Raw genomic sequence first — 21099 nt, 5'->3', positions numbered from 1 at the left:
TATACTCTCATTTTCTTCCATTTTTATTAATAAATCAATACCAAATTTCATAATACACACCTTACAATAGTAAATCAATTATCAATTTTTAATAAGATAGATCATTTGTCAGTAATTTTTTTTAGAAAATGCCAGCTGAAATCAAGCATCAATGTTCACTCATATAATATAGGAGACCTTTTATAAATCCCAAATAAATGTATCTGACCAGAACCACTCTTCTATCATTTTTCACAAATTTGCAAAACACTCTCATGAACACTTCACCTACCTCCTTGTCTTCACTGAGTTATGTTCTGAGATTTCATCAGGGAACATTTCCAGTGTTTGGACAAGTAACACCGCAGTGCTGACAGGTATAGACAGTGATGGGAAACATTCATCAATCTCAGGTTAAAAAGTAAAAACGATTCGATTTGTAATTTAAAAATCTGAATGTTGAATAAGTTGTCTGATAAAGATCTTCTGCTAATTAGTCTATTATTATTTTTTTTTTTCCTATTCCTAATTACAGAGAGTTAAAAGATGTAATCAAATTTTGTGTGGATGAATTTGCTACAAGACAACTTTAAAATAATAATGTTTTCTACAACAAAAAAATAAGACTTTTACATGGTAAATTATAAAAGAAATCTGAAGTTATTGAAAAAAAAAAGTATTGCCTAATATGAAATTCAGACTTTCAGTTGTATGCAAACTTATTTTCAAAAGATTTTAAAAAAAAATCAGTTTAATTTTCTAAATTAATAAACAAAATTTATTCATTTCAGCTGTCTCAAACAAACACACTGTTATCTTGATCAAACAATTACCCTGTTTATATATTTTCTCATCATAAATTAAACTGTTTTTCAAGTCACCACTATATTCCTACCGTTTGAAAGGACCGTTCCATCAAGTAAGCACTTATTGAACTATTCATTTTTTATAACCGTGAATTTGCCTGCTCCACTGAGACACTCTGCAATATAAAAGTACAAAATTCGTCACAGGGAAATACAAATGGCAAGAGAGACTTAGAATTATCTACAAAGACAGCTTGTTAAATTTTCGAGAAGCAGGCAACAACATTATATCGCCATGTCGTGTACCCCTTACTTTTCCAGTTTTATCTTATACTTTGTTGTTTATCTATTTAACTTTTTATTTTATACACAAAGCAATTATTGTCTAAACAGTAATGTGGATTTATAGCATATAGAAGGAAAATGTTAAAAACACCATATATAGTTATTATTTTAAACAACACTTACTTTTAGATAACAGTCTATTAAGTGTTCAACACAGTCAATATGCAGAGCCCATGGACAGAAAGAATTTTGAATATTGTACTCCAAAGAAGTATTAATGAATGTGTTGGTTATTTTCTTAAGTACATAAACTTAGGGTTCAATCATTATTTAATAAATGAAACAAGACAAGTTAGGACTTGTTTGTTTTACTAGAGTTGAAAACAGACAATTAATTAAAATAGTTAATTAAAGACAAATTCCATTGGGCGATCTTGATTTTATGATCACGGATGCAATGCATTCGTAAAGTACCCTTTAGATCTCAAAACTACCTAAAGTTATTTATAGTCCTCGATTAACACGACAAATAGTTTGGAATGGATGAAATGAAAAAAAAAAAAAATTGAGCTTAGGTTACTCACCAGAGGAATTCCTCTGGCAGCTCTTGCAGCCAAGTAGGCACAAGGCTCGAAGAATTCTCCATACAACTCTGACCATTTCTCCAATTTTGAATATATGTACTTGGATCCATGACTGTCAGCCCAGAATATGATACCTCCCCTGGTGAAATCAATCCCAAAATTTATAAAGATTACAAAGTTTTGATAAGTGCCAAATAAATAATACGACAAACCTGTAAGGTGGAAAACCCATGCCCATGACAGAGGCAATATCGAGATCAGCGGCTTTGACTGCAATACCTTCGCCAAGGACCCGACAAGCTTCGTTCACCACAGGAAAGAATATCATCTCAATGATTTCCTTTTCTTGTATCTTTACAAGCTGTGCAGGTTGAGATTCAGAACATCATATCCAGAGGAATTTACAATAAAATTTGACTTTAAAATGTACTTTCTCGCTGTCCAAAAATATGCTATGAACTAGGAAGAGTTAAAAGACCTTAGGATCAACGGAGACACCAGTAATGCTCCTAGCCTTCTCAATATAGTTTTTCAATTCAGTATCAGGACTAGCCTTGCGTTTATCATCATACAAATAAAACCCTTTCCGAGTTGTTTCACCTGTTAGAAGCAAGTGTTAAAGGTAGTCTATGAATTAGTTTAATAAAACAAAATGGAGCATATCATTGTTATGTAAACATTTTCCACAGATATATTGTCCGAATTCCAATTGATGCGGGAGTTTATCTCTACCAGCTCTCTTATCTTCTTGTAGAAGGGGAATGAGCATTGATTTATAAGTTCTCTCGGGAAAATTCTCAATGAATTGCATACCAGTAGCAATCGCCACACCAAACCCGACAAGGTCAACCAATCTGCATTAGTGAATAATTGTCAAATCGTACACTTCAAGAATTGATAGAATATCAAGCACATATCCAATCACTAATACCTAAAAGGCCCCATGGGCATTCCAAAATTGCTTATTACTTTATCAATTTGATAAACATCTGCACCACGTTCAACGAGCAAGAGACCGGCTTGGGTATATGGGAAGAACATCCGGTTAACAGCAAATCCTGTGCAGTTTCCTACCACCACCGGTGTTTTCTTTATCTTCTTTGAAATATATAACACGTCAACTATCACTTGAGGAGATGTCTTGTTGGTACGCACAATTTCCAGAAGCGGCATAACATGTGCAGGACTAGGGAAATACAGGTCAGATATTTACATCAGCGGAAAAAAATTACTAACCAAATAAAAGATCTCACCTGAAAAAATGAGCTCCAACAATTCGATCCTTAGACTTGGTTTTCTCTCCAATCAGGTTCAGGTCGATTGTGGAAGTGTTACTAGCTAGTATACAATGAGGTGGACAATACTTTTCAAGATCAGCAAAGATCTGCTGCTTTAAGGAAACATTCTCAATAACAGCCTGTCCAGACAACAAACACCAAAAAGAAGTTAATAATTTCCCAAGCAATGCATAACATGCAACCACGATCCTGATGACAGTAAATAAGCAAAGTTTAATTTGCGTTTCATTATACAACCTCTATGACCATGTCCACATCTCCGAAGCTTCCATAATCAAGGGTACCTTCTAGAAGAGAGACTGCCTTTTCAAAATTTTCCTGGGTCAATTTGCCTTTCCTAACACGGCTCTGTAAGTTTGCTGTTCATAGTGGAAAAAGATTACATGAAAACAGGTAAACAGCATCATCTATTTCTTAATTAAAAATGCAGATTGAATAGGGACTGGTGAGAGCCAACTCTGAAGAATCTATTCTCACCTTTAATCCTGTTGATACCAGCATCTAAGAACTTCTCATTTACTTCTTTCAAGATGACGGGATAGCTGCTAAGAATTAAAGCTGTTGCTATTCCAGAGCCCATTAGTCCTCCACCAAGGACGGCAACCTTCTTAACGTTTCTTGGAACCAGACCAAGATCCGTAACCCCAGGTATCTGTTCATGTCAAGAGGTATTGAAAAATTCATATCGATAAAATTTATACATAAATTTAGCACTCAGAGTCGGGCTAGCTAATTCTGCTTCGCAGCCATATTTATCCATATAAAAAATGGATTGAATATCTAACCCTAACCTAATCACAAAAGCTAGTTCAAGGAGGAAGGATAGCCCAAACCGTAAAAGGAGTATTCAGACTATATTACTAGGTAATGGGAGACATCTTAAGAGTCCCTCACCTCCACAGTCTGATGTTTGCAAGATTAACCAGCTGTGGGTAACTCAACATCAATACTAGATACACTTTGATACCATATTCCATGTTTTGAAATTAACAGTAGAATTATAAGAAATAAAAGGCTGGGAGGAACACCGAGACTGAGACATGAAGGGGGAAAAGATGAACAACTTTAGGCCCTTCGTGAACATCTTACATGATTGTTGATCATGCACAAGAAAATAAAATTTTGATAACTGAATTTGACAATCATTGTTAACTAATGGACCAACAAAAATAAGATCACTAATGAGACTAAGTGAAACAAAGACATTTGTTTAATATGTTATCTATCACCCATTGCCGTGATAGGTAAATGGATTCCATCTCCAGTACGAATTTGAATATTTCCTGAGTATCCTGTGACATTTGTAAGGGTTTCAGCACTGTAGGTCATCTGATTGGATGCCCCAGAGTTAAAATTCCAAGAAGAATGGGTAGAACTGAAATGCTCAGGTTGTGTGTAGTTCTTGCCATTAAAGTGAACCAACGAGATGCCATAAAGAATTGAGTGGAACAAGGGGCACATTGAAAAAGGGACAGAGGTCAAATGAACTTATTCTAGAGTAGGACAGAAATGAGATAACAAATACAAGAGGCAAGGAATCCTGGGCAAACCTAGGTAGGATCGCACCTCAGATTAATATCGTGTTAAACTCCGAAAAATTGTAGGTCAAAACTATGTGTTCATCTGGAGAATTCTCATATAAGTAATATAATAAATAAAATTCCAGCCTTGAAAAGGAGCTGAACTGCTATAAATGCTAACCTACATCTGTATTATCCTAATGAAGTAGATAACGACATAATTATGTGATTAAAAATATCATACTAAAGGAAATAGTTACAAAATTAGCAATCATATTGAAGGGGGTAGTCACATAATTCTGGCTGCAGGATCTGCTTGATTGAATGACCAAAAACTCTGGGGGGATATGTTCAAAGAAAGTCATTGGAGGCACCGAGGAGGAGGGTAATTGCCAAGGCTTTTAGTCAAATTATATCCATGAAAAATTATTAAAAGGGATCCATGGTAAATTATATCCATGAAAAATTATTTTTAACCGGGGCTAATGGTATTGATTAATTCATGTAATCAACCACATCTATTGGGTATTGTTGTATCAAGATGGGTCAGGATTCAATGAAAATAGGAAATAAAATATTAGAAGAGTCTTTCTTTTCAAAACTTTCATCAAATTCAATACAAAATTTACAATTAAATCTATGTAATATTTAAGCTTTGAATTAAAAAGTTTATAACAAACTTTTAAGCAGGAAAATGAACACTCTTTATCTCTGAATAACTAGTTTTGTCACTCGAAGCACGAGAAAAAAGTGTAAAATTAAGACAGAAAACCCTAACAAACCTTGGACGTTCCTCTTAGAGAAAAGAATATGTGAACTAAGCTTTTGCAGGTATCTGACTTTGAAAGTATTTCAGATGCTTCAGCTTCCTACAAAAGATCAAAAGACAATGTCACAAAGTTCTGCAGCAATAGTATGAAGAAGCGAAAGGGTATACTGGAGACAGACCTTCCAGAGTCCTGCACGGGGGCCAGCAACTACTCCTGCTTCAATAACATCAATGCAAACCAAAGGATGCTGGAGGTTTGGAGCCCGTTTTCGAGCCTGAGCTCGAGCAAATTTCAAAATCTCCAATGCTTCTCCAAGGGGTTCTAATTTGTCAGTCTTATAAAGACTAGCGATCCATGGTCGCCGATGGCCTACAATATCTAAGGCCCACTGTCGTGCAGCTTTCACCAGATCATCAGGCGACGTCAATCCATCTACAAGCCCCAAACTAAAAGCTTCCTTCCCTTTAACTGGTTTAGAAGTCTTAATTCAAAAAGAGAGAACAAAAAAGATGTGAAGAAATTAATTGAAAATCACTATACAAGAACATTGAAGTCACAACTCTTGAATACTTTCCTGTAAAGAAAAAAAAAATTCAACACAAAGTGGAGAACTGAACAAAAAGCTTGTTGATAATACGTTCAGAAAAATTCAAAAAGGGAACAGTGAATGTGCTGTTTGATTGATCAGCAACCTTGAGTTTGAAAACACCAGCTTTTCAGATCAGTTCTTCACATTGAACAGAGTGCAAAGTTACAAAAAATAAGCATAAAGACGTATAGTACCAGCATCATTTCAAGTGCCTTTGCCAAACCAACAAGACGAGGAAGTCGCTGTGTTCCTGAAAGACAATTCAAATTTTAGATTGTCGATACTAAAGAAAAAGAAAATTAGTCATAAGAACTGCACTGTTACTCATGGTCTTATTTTCTACTTAACATTTTGAATTCATACACAAAATACAAGTAAATTTGACGAAAACAGATAAGAATGAGTTAATACCTCCAAGTCCAGGAATTATTCCAAGCTGAAGTTCAGGCAAACCAAGCTGAGCAGTTGGGGTTGATAACCGAGCATTGCACGCCTATATGAGAAAGAATGGGTAACAATTCGTAGAAATTTACAAAGAAAAGTTTCTTTTTCCTATTCAGTTGGCAACACGAACCATTGCAATTTCTAAGCCCCCACCCAAGGCAAGGCCATCAATGGCAGCAACCAATGGCTTCCTAGCCGCTGAAAAATGAAGAAAATAGATTGTAGATAGCACAGAGTGAAAAATAAATAGCAAATAAAGAGTTTCATAAAGAAATCACGTACCCTCTATAGTATCAGTGATGATTTCTACCGATAGCCAACCAGGTTTTGGACGCTCTACATGAGGAGAGAGGATAGAGTTACACAATGTCTATGAATGTAACCACATTAGAAAGACACTCCCAAAGAAGTACCTATCGACTCGTTATCACCAAATGCAGAAATATCAAAGCCTCCAGAAAATTTTCCCTTTCCACCTGATAAAGTAACATAAGATTCAATTATGATGCGATAGCTACAAGCTAGTTAGCCAACAAATATCTTCGGTTAAGCCCAAAAGCAGCCAGCACTCAACTCCCATTTGTTCTTCTCTATACTAATAGAGCATCTTAGTTCTTCATAGTTTGAAACTTTGGTTTTTATCAAAATGTCTCCATCATATCACACGAGTAATGTTGAATATAATCTAGGTGTGAGATCAAGTTCCATATCAGATAAAAATACAAAGTTATACACCATATAAAATAAAAGACTCGTAAAGTCGTTGTCTTAAAGTTTAGAGTTAAAAGTGAAATCAAATAACTTATGTGAAATAAGACTCATGTTACACATATATAATATCAACTAATGAACTCCTTCGAAAAAAAAGAAAATCTAAACGGTGTCAAATACCTGGAGTTGGAGTCAATGAATGTCACACACATAGGTTTGACTATCAATGAATGTACAATAGGATCGGTCATAACAAACTAACAAGCAAGACTTTTCATGATTTGGGTAAAAGATTATAGACTCAAGTGTGTGGTTGGTTATCTATGAAATTCTCTTTTCCATAATTCAATTTAGATTATATCTATATATTTTACACTGTCCACTGCAAAACCATGGTACTGCTTTCAATATCAAACCCTACCAAAGGAACAAGCTTAAGTATTGCCCCCTCCCAGTTGTTTTTGAATAATGTCAGCCTCAAAGCAAATTGCAAAACATACCAGTAACAACAAATGCCTTGACATCGTCTCTGCTTAGAGCCTCATCAAAATTCTGCTTAAAACTGCGCAACACTGGAGAGAGAAATAGAGACACGGAAACAGAAGGAGAAATTATGCACACAACATAGAATGACATTCAGCAATAGAAAAAAAGAATTGAAAGGGTAAGAATTTACCATCATAGGAGAGAGAATTAACGGGAGGGTTGACAATGGTGATGACGGCAACCCCATCAGGTCCAACCTCCATGAGCGTGTGTCCTCTGCTTCCCATTGTGCTGCCACTCTTTTGACTTTCCAAGAATCAGTCTTGAAGAAGAAAATAATAAATCAAAAAAGATGGAGAAATTGTGTTGAAGATGGTGACACTCTGCAACATAAATAAGCAACGCACATCACATCAAGCCACATAAAAATATTCAATGATACTATCCACCTTTCCATGGATACATTGAAGTCAATTTTCATTTTCACACAACTATCTCATAAATTATTAGTTATTAGTTGTTAGCTGTTCATAAATTTAATTATGGATGTAAGTCATTCATAAATTATTCAATAAAATATTTCAAAAATATAAAATAACATAATATATCATGTAAATAAAATTTTACTTTTAAATAAAAATATATTACCATGTAACTAATATTTTTAAATTCAGAAAAACTTACATAATTTTTTATTTATTTTAGGATGTAGGGTTTCTTATTTATAATGTAAAAAAAAGTATTAACCAAAAGTATCATGCATTTCATTCTTACACTTTTTTTTTTAATTGAGAGAAAACAAATAAAAATTTATAGTTAAGACGTGTTTCAACTTTCCTACCATTTATAAAAAAAATATTTTAGTTAATATATATAGGTAAAAAATAGAAATATTATGTAAGAATTGAGTTTATGTAAAGTAATAAATGAAAATCATTATTTATCTTTATTAATTTTTTTCGAAGACATGATCCATAATTTGTTTTGTTTAAAAAAACTAAAATTAAAATTTAATATTATGATTTATTTATGAGACTCAAATTATATAATGGTATAAAATATTAAATAAATAGTAATAACTTCATTACATATATTTTAATATATATATATATATATATATATATATATATATATATATATATATATATATATATATATATATATATATATATATATATATATAAAGACAGTTGTTACAGCAAATATAAATTGATAATGAATGTTATATCTCAATAATGGAATGAAATAAATAAAAATAAATAAATTTTATTTAGTATAATGAAAGAAAATAAATAATTTATAATTTGCAAAAGATATATCTACAATTAAAGAACAATATATAATATATGAAAGCGTGATATACATCATTCTAGAAATAAATTAATTTCATTACCTTGTTGTTGGCTATTAGTCTAACCAATATTAGTATCTATAAAAAAAAATGTCAACTATTTAATACACCGTTTTTATTAGGTAATTTGAAAAAATTAGTTAGTTAATTTTGAATAAACAATTATTTAAAAGGATAAAATAGTAAAATGATTATTTTAGTTTGAAAAATGGTTAAAAAGTTATGTACACGAAAATGGAAAATTCCTTTATTGTAGACAGTGTTTTTTGTTGTAGGTAATTAATTAATTTTACGAATGACTATAAAATTTAAAAGGTAAAATTATAAAATAATTTATAGCCATGAAAGCAGAGTGAAGCCAAAGTAGATAGAGTAGCCAGTAGTGGATCATCTGTCATTTACATCAGAACCCCAATCTGAATCGTTGAACCCAACCAAACGAAGAACACGAGCAAGTCGAATGATAATGCCATGAGTGGATGTTCCAGCAAGGTATCTGAGTATTCTTTTGACGGCTTTCCAGTGATTTCTGGACGTGTCAATGTGATATATATTGAAGGACTCCAAACAATCATGCCATATGCAGTGGGATCATGGACAGGGGATGAGCCATCTTTGTTGAGACGTGAAGAGGAGATCATGAGAATCTGTTGAGGTTTGGCATGCAGCATATCAGCTTTTGAAAGAAGATCATAGATGTCTGAAAAAGGTGTAGAGCTGCTTCTGGTGTCCACGAAGCCTCAATCCCCAAGAGAAAATGTAAATGGTCTAAATCTTTTAGCGCATAGTTAGTTCGAAGAATGTGAATAAGGTGTTGAATAACATGCAAATTATTACGCGTAATTATTATATCATCAACATAGATTAACACAAGCAAGGTAATGTCATTTTGAAAACGAATGAATAAGGAAGAATCTGACTTTGCAGAATGAAAACCAAGAGAATAAAGAGTTGCACTAAGCTTTAGAAACCATGATCTTGAGGCTTGCTTTAACTCATAGATCACTTTGTTGAATCTACACACAAGATTAAAGATGTTAGAGAGAAACATGGAGGTTGAGACATGTAGACAATTTGGCGAAGCGAGCCATAAGAAAGGCATTATTAATAGAAAAATATATCTTTAACAATTTTTTTTAATAATTTTTTTATAATTACTTATATAACAGCTTGTGATTAGTTTAATAAAATAGTAAGATATAATTTATTGTCAAAAATTTTTTATAATATCATGGTCCTTATTCATATCAACTCGGTAGACAGGTCATTTGTGTGCAACAAGAGTTACAACTCAAATGGTAGCATGGTTGATGAGAAGACTGAAGTTGTCATTGTAATAAAGTCCAAACGTCTGATGAAATCCTTTTGCAACGAGAGGAGTCTTTCATCTTTGCAGAGATCCATCCACATTGCACTTCTTCCAAAAACCCATTTGCAGCCAATGATTTTAGTATTAGCGGGATGGGAGACAAGAGTCCATGTGTTGTTTCGGACGAGAGCTTGATATTCAGCTTTCATAGCATCATGCCCTCGTGGTTGAGACGAGGCTTCTTTCACCGTGACATTTCAATGTAGATGGCAGTAAGATAAGTATTATAAAGTTTTGGTTTAAAAAAACCTCCCTCTGATCGGGTTACTATACTATGTGTGTTAGGCGCGACATGCTGCAAAGAGAATGTTGAACCTGGTGAGGTCTCAGTGAGCATTGTTCACAGGAGTATCAGTAGAGGATGAAGTTGGTGATGACATTGACATGATAGGAGAAGTTGCATTCGTGATTTGTTGATGCAGCAGTAGTGGTGTTAGGAGAAGAAAAACCGTTATCATCTTGAAACGTAGTGTGAGGCATATGTTTATGAGAAACCACAGTAAGATGACATATTAAAAGTAACAATGTGTCAGAAGAAAAGGATCTGAGACAAGTTTGAATGGAAATTGATTTTCATTGAAAACAGGGTGCCTGATATATATCTTTTACCTGAATGGTCAACAGAGACATAACCTTTATATTTTTTATTGTAGCCAAGAAAAATGCATAATGTTGAACCTAAGGTGAGTTTATTTGAGTGATGTGGGTGCACCATAAGATAACGAGCATCCAAAAGTGCATAAAAAGGTATAATCTGGTGAAATAGTACCGAGAGCCACATGATGCAGCCACAGATGCAGGACCCAAATGTCCATAAACACTAGTTTTAAAGGAGTGTGATAAACTGTAAATTTATGGGATTGATCTATAGTACATGCATCACATAAATCACCAATATGTTTACAAGATATATTAAGTTTGTAAAACACGATTTACAATGGGCTAAGACGCATGTCCAAGTCTTGCATGCCAGAGTTTGTATACAAAAATTGAAGAGGAAAAGGTAGCATTACAAGTAGTGATAGAAGAAGTATTAAGAAGGGAAGGAAAAACATATAAGTCATTGCTAAAAAAGTCTTGAAGAATAATCTGTTTGGTGTGCTTTGATTTACATAGTATCTGTCGGCATGGAATTCAAGAGACATGATTATCTTGCGCAAATTTAGACACACTGAAAAGATTTTCATGATAGAAGAAAGATAAAGAAGATCACGTGAAATAAGAGGTTACCATGTGTGTGGAGTAGTGAAACTAGTAGAACCATAGAAGAAATTGAGATACATGAACCAGTGCGAGTCTCTATCAGTGTGCTTTTGAGTTATGTTTTGAGCTTCATGAGTGATGTGATGTTGCACCACTACCCGAATACCATAACTGATCGTGACCAGTTAATGGAGTACCAAGTATACACAAATCTGCATCTTCTGAAGGAGATAATTGTGTAGAATTGGCTGAAACAGAAGAACAGTATGACTGATCAAATCTGAACCAGCAATCCGTCTAAAGGTGGTAGATGATGAAAATCTGTTTGTAAGTTTGTTGTTCCATGGAGGTTGTCGAGAGGAGTTGCTTGGCTGTCGAAACTTGTTGAAACTATTGGCAAAGAAGTTCTTGTAGTTTTTCTTGGAAGCAACGTCGGCAAAAGACAATGAAACATTAGAATGAAGAGCGGGTTGATTAACAAACCTGTGAAGTTCGAAAAGTTCCACCTAAGATAAAAGGAGAGACTCAATATCCTCAAACGTATAAGGATCCATTCTTGAAATGACGGAGGTTACAAAACCATGGTAATCTTCTGATAATCCATAAAGGATGCATTCGATGTGTTCTTTTGTTGATAATCTATAAAGGATGCATTTGATGTCAAGATTTCCAAACTTGAGTAGAGGTGCGTAACATCTATGGAAGAAAAAGTTTGTCTTGGCTATGGAAAAGAAGATATGCAGGATTGATGTGTTGCAGTAGCATTTTGAGTTTGATGTACAGTATCAAAATGGTGTCAAAAAATGGTGTTAAAATATCATTTTCTTTAGAAAAAACGAGGAGGAATGGAAGAAAATCTAAGAAATGCTCTAAAGAAAGACCTTGAATGGCGGATTCCATGGCAAGAAGTTGTTATCATCAAGCTTCAAAATGATAGGGGTGTTAAACGAATGGGGTTGAAAAAGAGAGTTATCTAGAACACAGGGAGGGATGTGATAGAGGTAGAAGAAAAAATCATTTAAAAGGAGCTCCAGAAAATTATTCTTGATACCATATACCAGAAAATAGAGGAAGAGAAAAGAGAACAAAAGGCTTCCTGTTACTATTACTGATACTGATACAAAAGTATTACTATGATATTTCCCTCTGATACTTATACAAAAGTATTACTATGATATTTCCCACTGATACTTACATAATGAAAAGTGTTGACATTTTGCAAAAATAAAATAATCATTATTTGATACAAATGGTAAAAATAAAATAATTATAAGAAATGGACTTTTGTATTTATTAAAAAATATAAAATAAAAAATAATATCAAATAAATATAAAAAAAATTGTATTTATCAAAATATTATTAGTCATATCAGAACACAGAAAATGTGTGCAAGACACATGCATGTGCAATTATTGGATATTTGAGTTATAGTCAAACTCTTGATTTCCTTGGTCTATTCTTATTAACAAATAAACATAGTCAAGGGATATAGAGAAGAAACACATCTATTTTATTGACCAAAAAATTAAATTGTTTAAATATTTTCTCATCATACATTATTTAGGTATTTCTAAAGTCACCACTATATTCCCACCATTTGAAAGGAGAAAAGGTAGATGCAACAGAGTAACACTTGATGAGCTGTTTATTTTTTACATCCGTGACTTTGCCTGCTCCACAGGAGCACTCTGCAATACAATAGTATGAAAGGCATTAGAGGGCAAAAATAACGCAATACACTGCCAGAGTTATCTATTGGGGAAGTGACATAAGTTATTTTTACAACAATTTCCCAATAGACATTGTTATAAAAGAAAAATCAGAAAAAAAAAATGAAATCAGTTCTTTACTAGATCAAAATTAACTTATATAAATCAAATAATAAAATAAAATCAATTTTTCCATAAATTAAAATTCAGTCATACGTAAATTGATTTATAAAAAAAATATTTCATAATATTTTTTCCAAATTTTAAATGAAAAAATTACACCTATTTTTTTGTTAAACGATAGACCGTATTTTGAATTGAAGCAGGCAGTAATAACATTCATGTGTGTGTGTGTGTCGTGAGCACCTATTTTGCTTATCTTTATTTTTTGTAGTTTCTCAAAAGTGCAAGCAACTTTTTGTGACAATTATTATTTTAAGCTAAAATGTGGTTTCGTTATATGTAGGGAGAAAATATAATAAAGCTAAATATATAATTTAGAATTTATTCATGTTACAAATTTTTATATTGAACTTTATAAGTAAAATTTTATTAAATTGATCATTATACATACAAATATTACAAGTTTCACCCTATCATCGTACATCGGAAGTTAACTCTCTTAAAACAATTTAATTTGGTCTGTATACGTGCAACAAGTCATTCATTTGGCATATGTTTAGGGACTGCAGTATATGTTTAACCACATCAATAAATAAACTTTTGCAAGTGATTCTACACAAAATTTTCAAGGAACTATATTAAGTGTACACAGTCACGACGAAGAGGGATGGCCAGAACGAATTCTGGAATGTTGTAAACTAAAGCAAAAGGACTAAAATAAGGTGTTGGTTATTTCCTTAAGGGCATAAACTTGAGGCTTGTTTCCTTCACTAAGTGTTTAAAGCAGTTAATAAAGCAAAGGAGTTAACTATAATAGATGATCTTGATTTTGTGGCTACAGATGCATTGTGTTAGTGAAGTGCCCTTCAGATAACGAAGTTACCTTAAGTTTCTATCTTTTCTTGAGTTAAAAACAGATCTAATAATGCTGCAAAAAAACTATCGTGGGAAAGAACAATTTGCACACAATCCCAACCTAATGCCAATGACCAAAGAGACACATTGGCTAAACGCTCCTGGAATAAAAAGTGGTTTTCTATGAAATGAAATGGAAATAAATGAGCATAGTTTTACTCACCAGAGGAATTCCTTTGGCGGCTCTAGCAGCCAAGTACGCACAGGGCTTGAAGAATTCTCCATACAACTCTGACCATTTTTGTAATCTTGAATATACGTACTTGGATCCAAAAGAATCAGCCCAGAATATGATGCCTCCCCTAACGAAATCGACCTCAAAATTTTAGAACAAGTACACAGTTTTTTGATAAGTGTGCCAAATAAATAATAAGACAAACCTGTAAGGTGGAAACCCCATGCCCATGATAGCAGAAATATCGAGATCTGCTGCTTTGACTGCAATACCTTCATCAAGGACACGACAAGCCTCATTCACCACAGGAAAGAATATCATCTCTATGATATCCTTTTCTTGTAATTTCGCAAGCTGTCCAGGTTCAGATTAAAAACATCAGATCCAATGGAAATTTAAAAACAAATCAAGCTTCAAATTTTGTTTCCTTCAGCCAACAAATATGCTATGAATTAGGGAAAGTAGAAAATACCTTAGGATCAACAGAGACTCCAGAAATGCCCCTTGCCTTCTCAATATAGTTCTTCAATTCCGGATCAGGACTAGCCCTGCGTTTATCATCATACAAGTAAAACCCTTTGCGAGTTGTTTCACCTGTTAGAAGTGTGTTAAATAAAGATTGTTCATGAATTAGTTCAGTAGAATAAGACTGGGCATTTCATTGTTAGTAAATCATTCCACACAGATATCTCATTAAAATTCCAATTGATGCAGTGTTTATCTTTACCGGCTCTCTTATCTTCTTGTAGAAGTGGAATAAGCATTGACTTATAAGTTCGCTCAGGAAAATTCTGAATAAATTGCGAGCCAGTAGCAATTGCCACACCAAATCCAACAAGGTCAACCAATCTGCACAAGTAAACATGTAACAAACCAGGCTCTTCCAGAATTGATTAAGAATATAAATATCTAATCCGAGAATTAATACCTGAAAGGCCCCATGGGCATTCCAAATTTGGTGATTACCCTATCGATTTGATAAACATCTGCACCACGTTCAACAAGCAAGAGAGCTACTTGCGTGTACGGGAAGAACATCCGATTAACAGCAAATCCAGTGCAGTTTCCAACCACCACTGGTGTTTTCTTTATCTTTTTTGAAATATCTAGTACGTCAACTATCACTTGGGGAGAGGTCTGCTTTGTACGTACAATTTCCAAAAGTGGCATAATATGTGCAGGACTAAGTAAGCACAAGTCAGAAGTTTAGATCAAAAAGACATTGCAGTGTAAAAAATAGTTTCCAAATACAAGATACCACCTGAAGAAATGGGCTCCAACAATTCGATCTTTGGATTTGATCTTCTCTCCTATCAAGTTCAAGTCAATTGTGGAAGTGTTACTTGCAAGTATACAATGAGGTGGACAATACTTTTCAAGATCAACAAAGATCTGCTGCTTTAAGGACACATTCTCAATAACAGCCTGTCAAGATATCAAACACCAAAATTTCATAACTTCCATAACATGCAACCATAACCTTGAGGACGGTAAATAAGGAAATATATTTTGGAGTTTCATTATACAACCTCTATGACCATGTCCACATCTCTGAAGCTTTCATAGTTAAGGGAACCGGTTACAAGAGAGATGGCCTTTTCAAAATTTTCCTTGGTCATTTTACCTTTCTTTACACGGCTCTTTAAGTTTGCTGTTCATAGTGGAAAAACATTACATTAAAACAGGAAAACAGCATCATCTATTCCTTAATTAAAAATGCAGATTGAATAGGGACTGGAAAGAGCCAACTCTTAAGAATCTATTCTAACCTTTAATCCTATTGATACCAGCATCTAAGAATTTCCCATTTATTTCTTTCAAGATGATAGGATAGTTGCTAAGAATTAAAGCTGTTGCTATTCCAGACCCCATTAGTCCTCCACCGAGGATGGCAACCTTCTTGATCTGTCTAGGAACCAGACCACGATCCGTAACCCCAGGTACCTGTCCGTGACACAAGGTATCAGGAAATTTGTCTTTGTCATATTTATAAAAAAGAAAAAAAAATAGACCTCGACATGACAGGATAGTTAATGCAGCTTCAAAACCATTGTCTTTATAAAAAAGATGAATCGAACTAACTGGACTCCAAAGTCAAGGTCACGGAGGGGAGGATTGCCCAAACATTGTAAGGAGTATAACTATATTCCCAGCTAATGTCTATCATCTTAACTTTGCTTCATATCAAGGTCTAGGATGATACATATAGTTTGAAGTTTGCAAGAATGAATATTTGCAAGTGACCCAACATCAAGCCTAACCTAATCCCAAAAGTTAGCTCAAGGTTGGTGGATTGCCCAAACCTTATTATAGAGAATATGCAACTTTTAAACAATCCAATAAAACCTCTGGCAAGAAAACCTCACTTTCAAAATTAAGATACGTTTCAAGATGAGTTAGAAGGGTGATTGGGAATGACAAAGTAATGCTAGTTTCATTTGACATGAGATGTATCCGAAGTTAAGTAAGGTTACCGAGCAGTCTTCAGTGAATCAAAGTTTTGAACCCGTACTGCTTAAGTGGAAGTGTTCAAGAAAAGATAACAAACAATAAGGAAGTGAGTTAAAAGTTAGTTACCAAGGGGGTGAAGGAAAGCGCTTAATACTCCATCAAGAATTTGATACTACAAAATGGGACTTAAGAGTTGACGTCCTGATGATTGTACTCTATGATGCTTCAGTCGTCCTTTCTAGTCCACCACTCCAAAAATAATTCTTTCTAAGACACCGATAAACAAAATCCAGTACCAATAACCACTCAAGTACTCGGGGAACCATTCCTTAAAAGGTACCTTTTCCAATGGGGAAGAACCAAATCCCTTATGTACTCCACAGAACATCCCATACTAATCAATGATTAAAATATTTGAAAAAGGTCCTTTAGTTCCACACCCAAGGGGTATGGACATAGGAGAGAGAAAAGAGTAGACGAGTCTTTTCAAAACATTAACTAAATTAAATACAACATTTAGAAATTAAGTGGATATTTGAAAATCATTTGTTAACGTGTATCAACAACCTCTCACCACATCTGAGGCAGAAGCTACTCTCAGTGATTTTTGTGTCTCTTTTCAATTGTGTCCAAACACTATATATTTTGACAACATTTAACCTTTCTATTAAAAGTTTAAAGTATGGTATTAAAAAAATATAAGCTATTTCTGTCTTAATAGATAGTTTTTTCATTTGAATTGGAAAATCAAAGGTAAAATTAAGACACAACCCAAACAAACCTTGGTTGTTCCTCTTTGAGCAAAAAATAGGTGAACTAAGCTTTTGCAAGTATCTGACTGCACAAGTTTTTCGAAGGCTTCGGCTTCCTACAAATATTAAACACAATGTCATACATATTTTCGCAACAGTAATATAAAGGGGAAAAGGATAACTGGTGTAGACAGATAACAACCTTCCAGAGCCCTGCACGTGGACCAGCCACTATTCCTGCCTCAATAACATCAATGCAAACCAAAGGATGATAGAGGTTAGGAGCCCGCTGTCGAGCCTGAGCTCGTGCAAATTTCAAAATCTCTCTTGCTTCCCCAAGGGGTTCTAATTTGTCGGTCTTATAAAGACTAGCAACCCATGGTCGTCCACGGCCCAATATATCCAAGGCCCACTGGCGTGCAGTGTTTACCAAATCATTAGGTTGCACTAAACCATCTACAAGCCCCAAACTAAAAGCCTCCTTCCCTTTTACTGGTTTTGAAGCCTGGATTTTTTAAAAAGAAAGTGTTAAAAAAGTTAATTGAAAATCACTAGGCAAGCACATTGAAGCCACACCACTAATCTTGAATACTCTCTGTTAAAATGGAAAGTATAATTCCACTCACAGTGAAAAACTAAACCAAAATATTTGGTGATATCTATCCAACAAATTTCAAACATAGAAGTGCAATGCTGTTAGAGTGATTACCAACCTTGAGTTTGAATATACCAGTTTTTCAGATACCTTCTTCACATTTAACAGAATAGCAAAGTTATAAAACGGAAGCATAAAATGTAGTATACCAGTATCATCTCAAGTGCCTTTGGCAAACCAACAAGACGAGGAAGCCGCTGCGTTCCTAAAAGACAATTTAAAATCCAGGTTAGCAATACTAAAGAAAAATATAGTGAGGACGACATTTAGTTACAAGGTACTGTTACTCATTGTCTAATTTCTTTTTACAAATTATTCTAGCCCTGTCAAATGTGCGAATTAAGGTATTTAACCAAACTTTTAGTTAGTTCATAACTTCATTAAAAGTATGCAAAACTTGATATTCAATCAGCTTTCCTCTGTAGCTCATGTCACTCAACAATGTCCAGTCATGAAGGTTACAAGTATGTTTTCAAAATAAATAATAAAAAAGTTACGTGCTGAGAATAATTTAATGTGAACTCATACACAAAATACAAGTTAATTTTATAAAAATAGGGAGTACTCAGTTGGTACCTCCAAATCCTGGAATTATTCCAAGCTGAAGTTCAGGTAAACCTAATTGAGAAGTTGGAGTTGATAACCGAGCATTGCATGCCTATACGAGAAAGAATTGGTAATTTTTGCAGAAAAATAAGAGCAAATGTTTCTTCCTAATTAGTTGATAATGTGTACCATTGCAACTTCTAAACCCCCACCCAAGGCAAGGCCATCAATGGCAGCAACCGATGGTTTCCTAGCCGCTGAAAAATTAAGCAGAAAAAATTAACATATAACTAAATGAAAACAAATAAAAAATAAAGAATTTCAAGAAACCGAAGTACCTTCAATAGTATCGGTGATGATTTCTACTGATATCAAACCAGGTTTTGGACGCTCTATAAGAGGGGAGGAAAGAGTTAGAAAATTAGTACGCATGTCAATTATTGAAATTTAGAAAGTCACCCAAAATTGTTAAAGTACCTTTGGCCTCTTGAATGCCACCAAATGCAGAAATATCAAAACCTCCAGAAAATTTTCCTCTTGCACCTAATGTATGTGACAAGATTCAGTTATAATTATGTGAAGTTGGCCAAAAAATATCTTTGGTGAAGCACAACAACTAGCCTGACGCTTCATTTTTCTTTTCCCTTTTGTACTTCTCAATTGTAATTAGTTTTTTGGAGTTTGAACATTCTGTGTTTATCAAAATGTCAAAATCATGTCATCAAATTTAGTCCAGTTGAGTGAGAATGACTACTCTAGATGGTTGAAAGTCATAACTATTACTAACATTTGTATAACAGCACTTCATTTGATCAGGTACTTGTAATTTGACAGGGATAACTATATCCTAAGTTGTCAGTTGGTCATTGGTAATGAATGGTGGGGACTTAGGTAAAAGGTTATAGGCACAATTGGTGGCTATTTATCACCTTATCTTCTTCTTATTCATAGTTTTGGTTTTACATTGACTCCTTAGAACAAATTACTTCTAAGAAATTTATTTGTTTTACATTGTCCCTGCCAGATCATGGTTACTTCTTTCAATATCAAATCCTACCTAATTACGGATTCTATTTTGTTATAAATTGAACAAACTTAAGTGTTGTCCCTTCCCCGCGCCAAGCTTAGAAATTGTTCTGGCCAAAAGCAAATCACAATACCTGTAACGACAATTGCCTTGACATCGTTCCTCTTTATCGCCTGGTCAAAACTCTCCTTTAAACCGTGCAATACTAGAGACAAGAAGAGACACAGGGAGACAGATGAGCAACATAAAGCAATAATAAGTAATAGAAAATTTAAAATGATACTTAAAAATATGCACATCGAAACACACATCAAATTTCACAACATGCAGTGGTGTTAATCAGAAAACATTGGTTAATTTCACGGAGCAATCCCAAATCCGTTATATAAATATAAAAGCAATGTTCTACTATCACATGATCGTCAAGATTGGCGAGAAAACACGCAGTCCATTCAATCTAGTGTCAGCCTGGGTGATTGCTGGCAAAATTAATCTCAATAAAATTGATTTTAAAGTTATTAGTAAAATTCTTAATCGAACTTAAAAAGACTGTTCCAAGCTGTTTGAAGTTAAAATCAATTCGTTTTTCAGAATTCATGACTGAAGGCACAACAAATCATGAGAGACTTAAGTTAAGTCGTAGTGGAACTAGAAATCAAAGAAGCACTTAAAAAACGATGAACAAAAAGGTTTCCGAGCTAAAAGAAGAAGCGAAAGTGTGTACCGTCAAAGGAGAGGGAATTGACGGGAGGATTGACGATGGTGATGACGGCAACCCCGTCGGAGCCAACCTCCATTCGCGTGTGCCCTCTTCCGCTACCCATTGTGTTGTGATGCGATTCCTCTGGTTTTCGATTATTCAGATTTGATATGAAATAACAGGAAGTGGCGTGAACGGAATGACCTGTTAAGTAGGAAAAACTTGGCTCTAATCCAAATAATAAATAAGTCCTATATAACAATACATCAGTCTCAACTTCACACCCATCAACTCCTCTCTTCTTTTAAGCAAAAAATTCTCTCTCAACTTCAGAAATAGCTTTTCTAATTTTACCTTCTAATTTAACTAATTACAAATGGTAGTTTATATTACATTAGTTAATTCCATAATAATTATCTTAATTTATACTCACAATAATAGTTATTTATTTATTACATTTATTCTGTCAAATTGTTAATTTCCACCAGTGAAGTTTGAAAAATAATTAATAATTAATATTTTCTCTTTCTTTATAAGATAAATGTAAATATTTTTCTATTTTTTCTTTGACTAAATTTTACCATCGCTCTGATGTTTGGTTTAGTTGAGAGAAAAATAAGAGAGGAAGTTGAATAAAAAAATGAGAAATA

At 33.9% G+C, this 21099-nt stretch overlaps 2 protein-coding genes across 3 annotated transcripts; both read right to left on the bottom strand.

Annotated features, from left to right (window-relative positions):
• Positions 1–158: 158 nt before the first annotated feature.
• On the bottom strand, positions 159–7876 carry LOC106766980 (peroxisomal fatty acid beta-oxidation multifunctional protein MFP2). Of its 2 annotated transcripts, XR_001376121.2 has the most exons (19): positions 7663–7876; positions 7487–7558; positions 6689–6751; positions 6558–6611; positions 6406–6473; positions 6243–6324; positions 6026–6081; positions 5421–5723; positions 5255–5341; positions 3430–3604; positions 3190–3311; positions 2908–3071; positions 2586–2840; positions 2387–2508; positions 2133–2254; positions 1867–2015; positions 1655–1793; positions 875–961; positions 159–349 (listed from the first exon to the last, which is right to left on the bottom strand). XR_001376121.2 is itself a non-coding variant. In XM_014651783.2 (18 exons), the coding sequence occupies exons 1-18, from the start codon at positions 7757–7759 to the stop codon at positions 926–928; spliced, it is 2166 nt and encodes a 721-aa protein (XP_014507269.1). In that variant the 5' UTR covers positions 7760–7876; the 3' UTR covers positions 743–925. The 2 variants fall into 2 exon arrangements, 1 of the variants encoding a protein (XP_014507269.1); XM_014651783.2 differs by lacking the exon at positions 159–349 and having other exon boundaries at positions 743–961.
• Positions 7877–12821: 4945 nt separating this feature from the next.
• LOC106768824 (peroxisomal fatty acid beta-oxidation multifunctional protein MFP2) lies at positions 12822–20709 on the bottom strand. The gene is made up of 18 exons (XM_014654174.2): positions 20474–20709; positions 19883–19954; positions 19200–19265; positions 19061–19114; positions 18912–18979; positions 18753–18834; positions 18326–18381; positions 17724–18026; positions 17551–17637; positions 16088–16262; positions 15848–15969; positions 15580–15743; positions 15247–15501; positions 15046–15167; positions 14791–14912; positions 14524–14672; positions 14307–14445; positions 12822–13084 (listed from the first exon to the last, which is right to left on the bottom strand). Exons 1-18 carry the CDS (start codon positions 20571–20573, stop codon positions 13049–13051), a joined length of 2172 nt encoding a protein of 723 aa, XP_014509660.1. The 5' UTR covers positions 20574–20709; the 3' UTR covers positions 12822–13048.
• Between the last annotated feature and the right edge of the window lie 390 nt (positions 20710–21099).

Source organism: Vigna radiata, chromosome 7 (genome assembly GCF_000741045.1).
Source record: "Vigna radiata var. radiata cultivar VC1973A chromosome 7, Vradiata_ver6, whole genome shotgun sequence".
NCBI lineage: Eukaryota > Viridiplantae > Streptophyta > Magnoliopsida > Fabales > Fabaceae > Vigna > Vigna radiata.
Note: the sequence above shows the minus strand (reverse complement) of the source record. Positions and strands in the feature narration are given on the sequence as shown.

Coding starts and splice junctions, on each gene's coding strand:
- LOC106766980 (XM_014651783.2), bottom strand. CDS start 7,759: ATGGGAAGCAGAGGACACACGCTCATGGAGGTTGGACCTGATGGGGTT. Junction 6,612..6,688: donor TGGTGATAACGAGTCGATAG/GTACTTCTTTGG, acceptor CTCCTCATGTAG/AGCGTCCAAAACCTGGTTGG. Junction 1,794..1,866: donor ATGGGTTTTCCACCTTACAG/GTTTGTCGTATT, acceptor TGATTTCACCAG/GGGAGGTATCATATTCTGGG.
- LOC106768824 (XM_014654174.2), bottom strand. CDS start 20,573: ATGGGTAGCGGAAGAGGGCACACGCGAATGGAGGTTGGCTCCGACGGG. Junction 18,027..18,325: donor AGGCACTTGAGATGATACTG/GTATACTACATT, acceptor TAAAAAATCCAG/GCTTCAAAACCAGTAAAAGG. Junction 15,502..15,579: donor GTTGGAGCCCATTTCTTCAG/GTGGTATCTTGT, acceptor GTGCTTACTTAG/TCCTGCACATATTATGCCAC.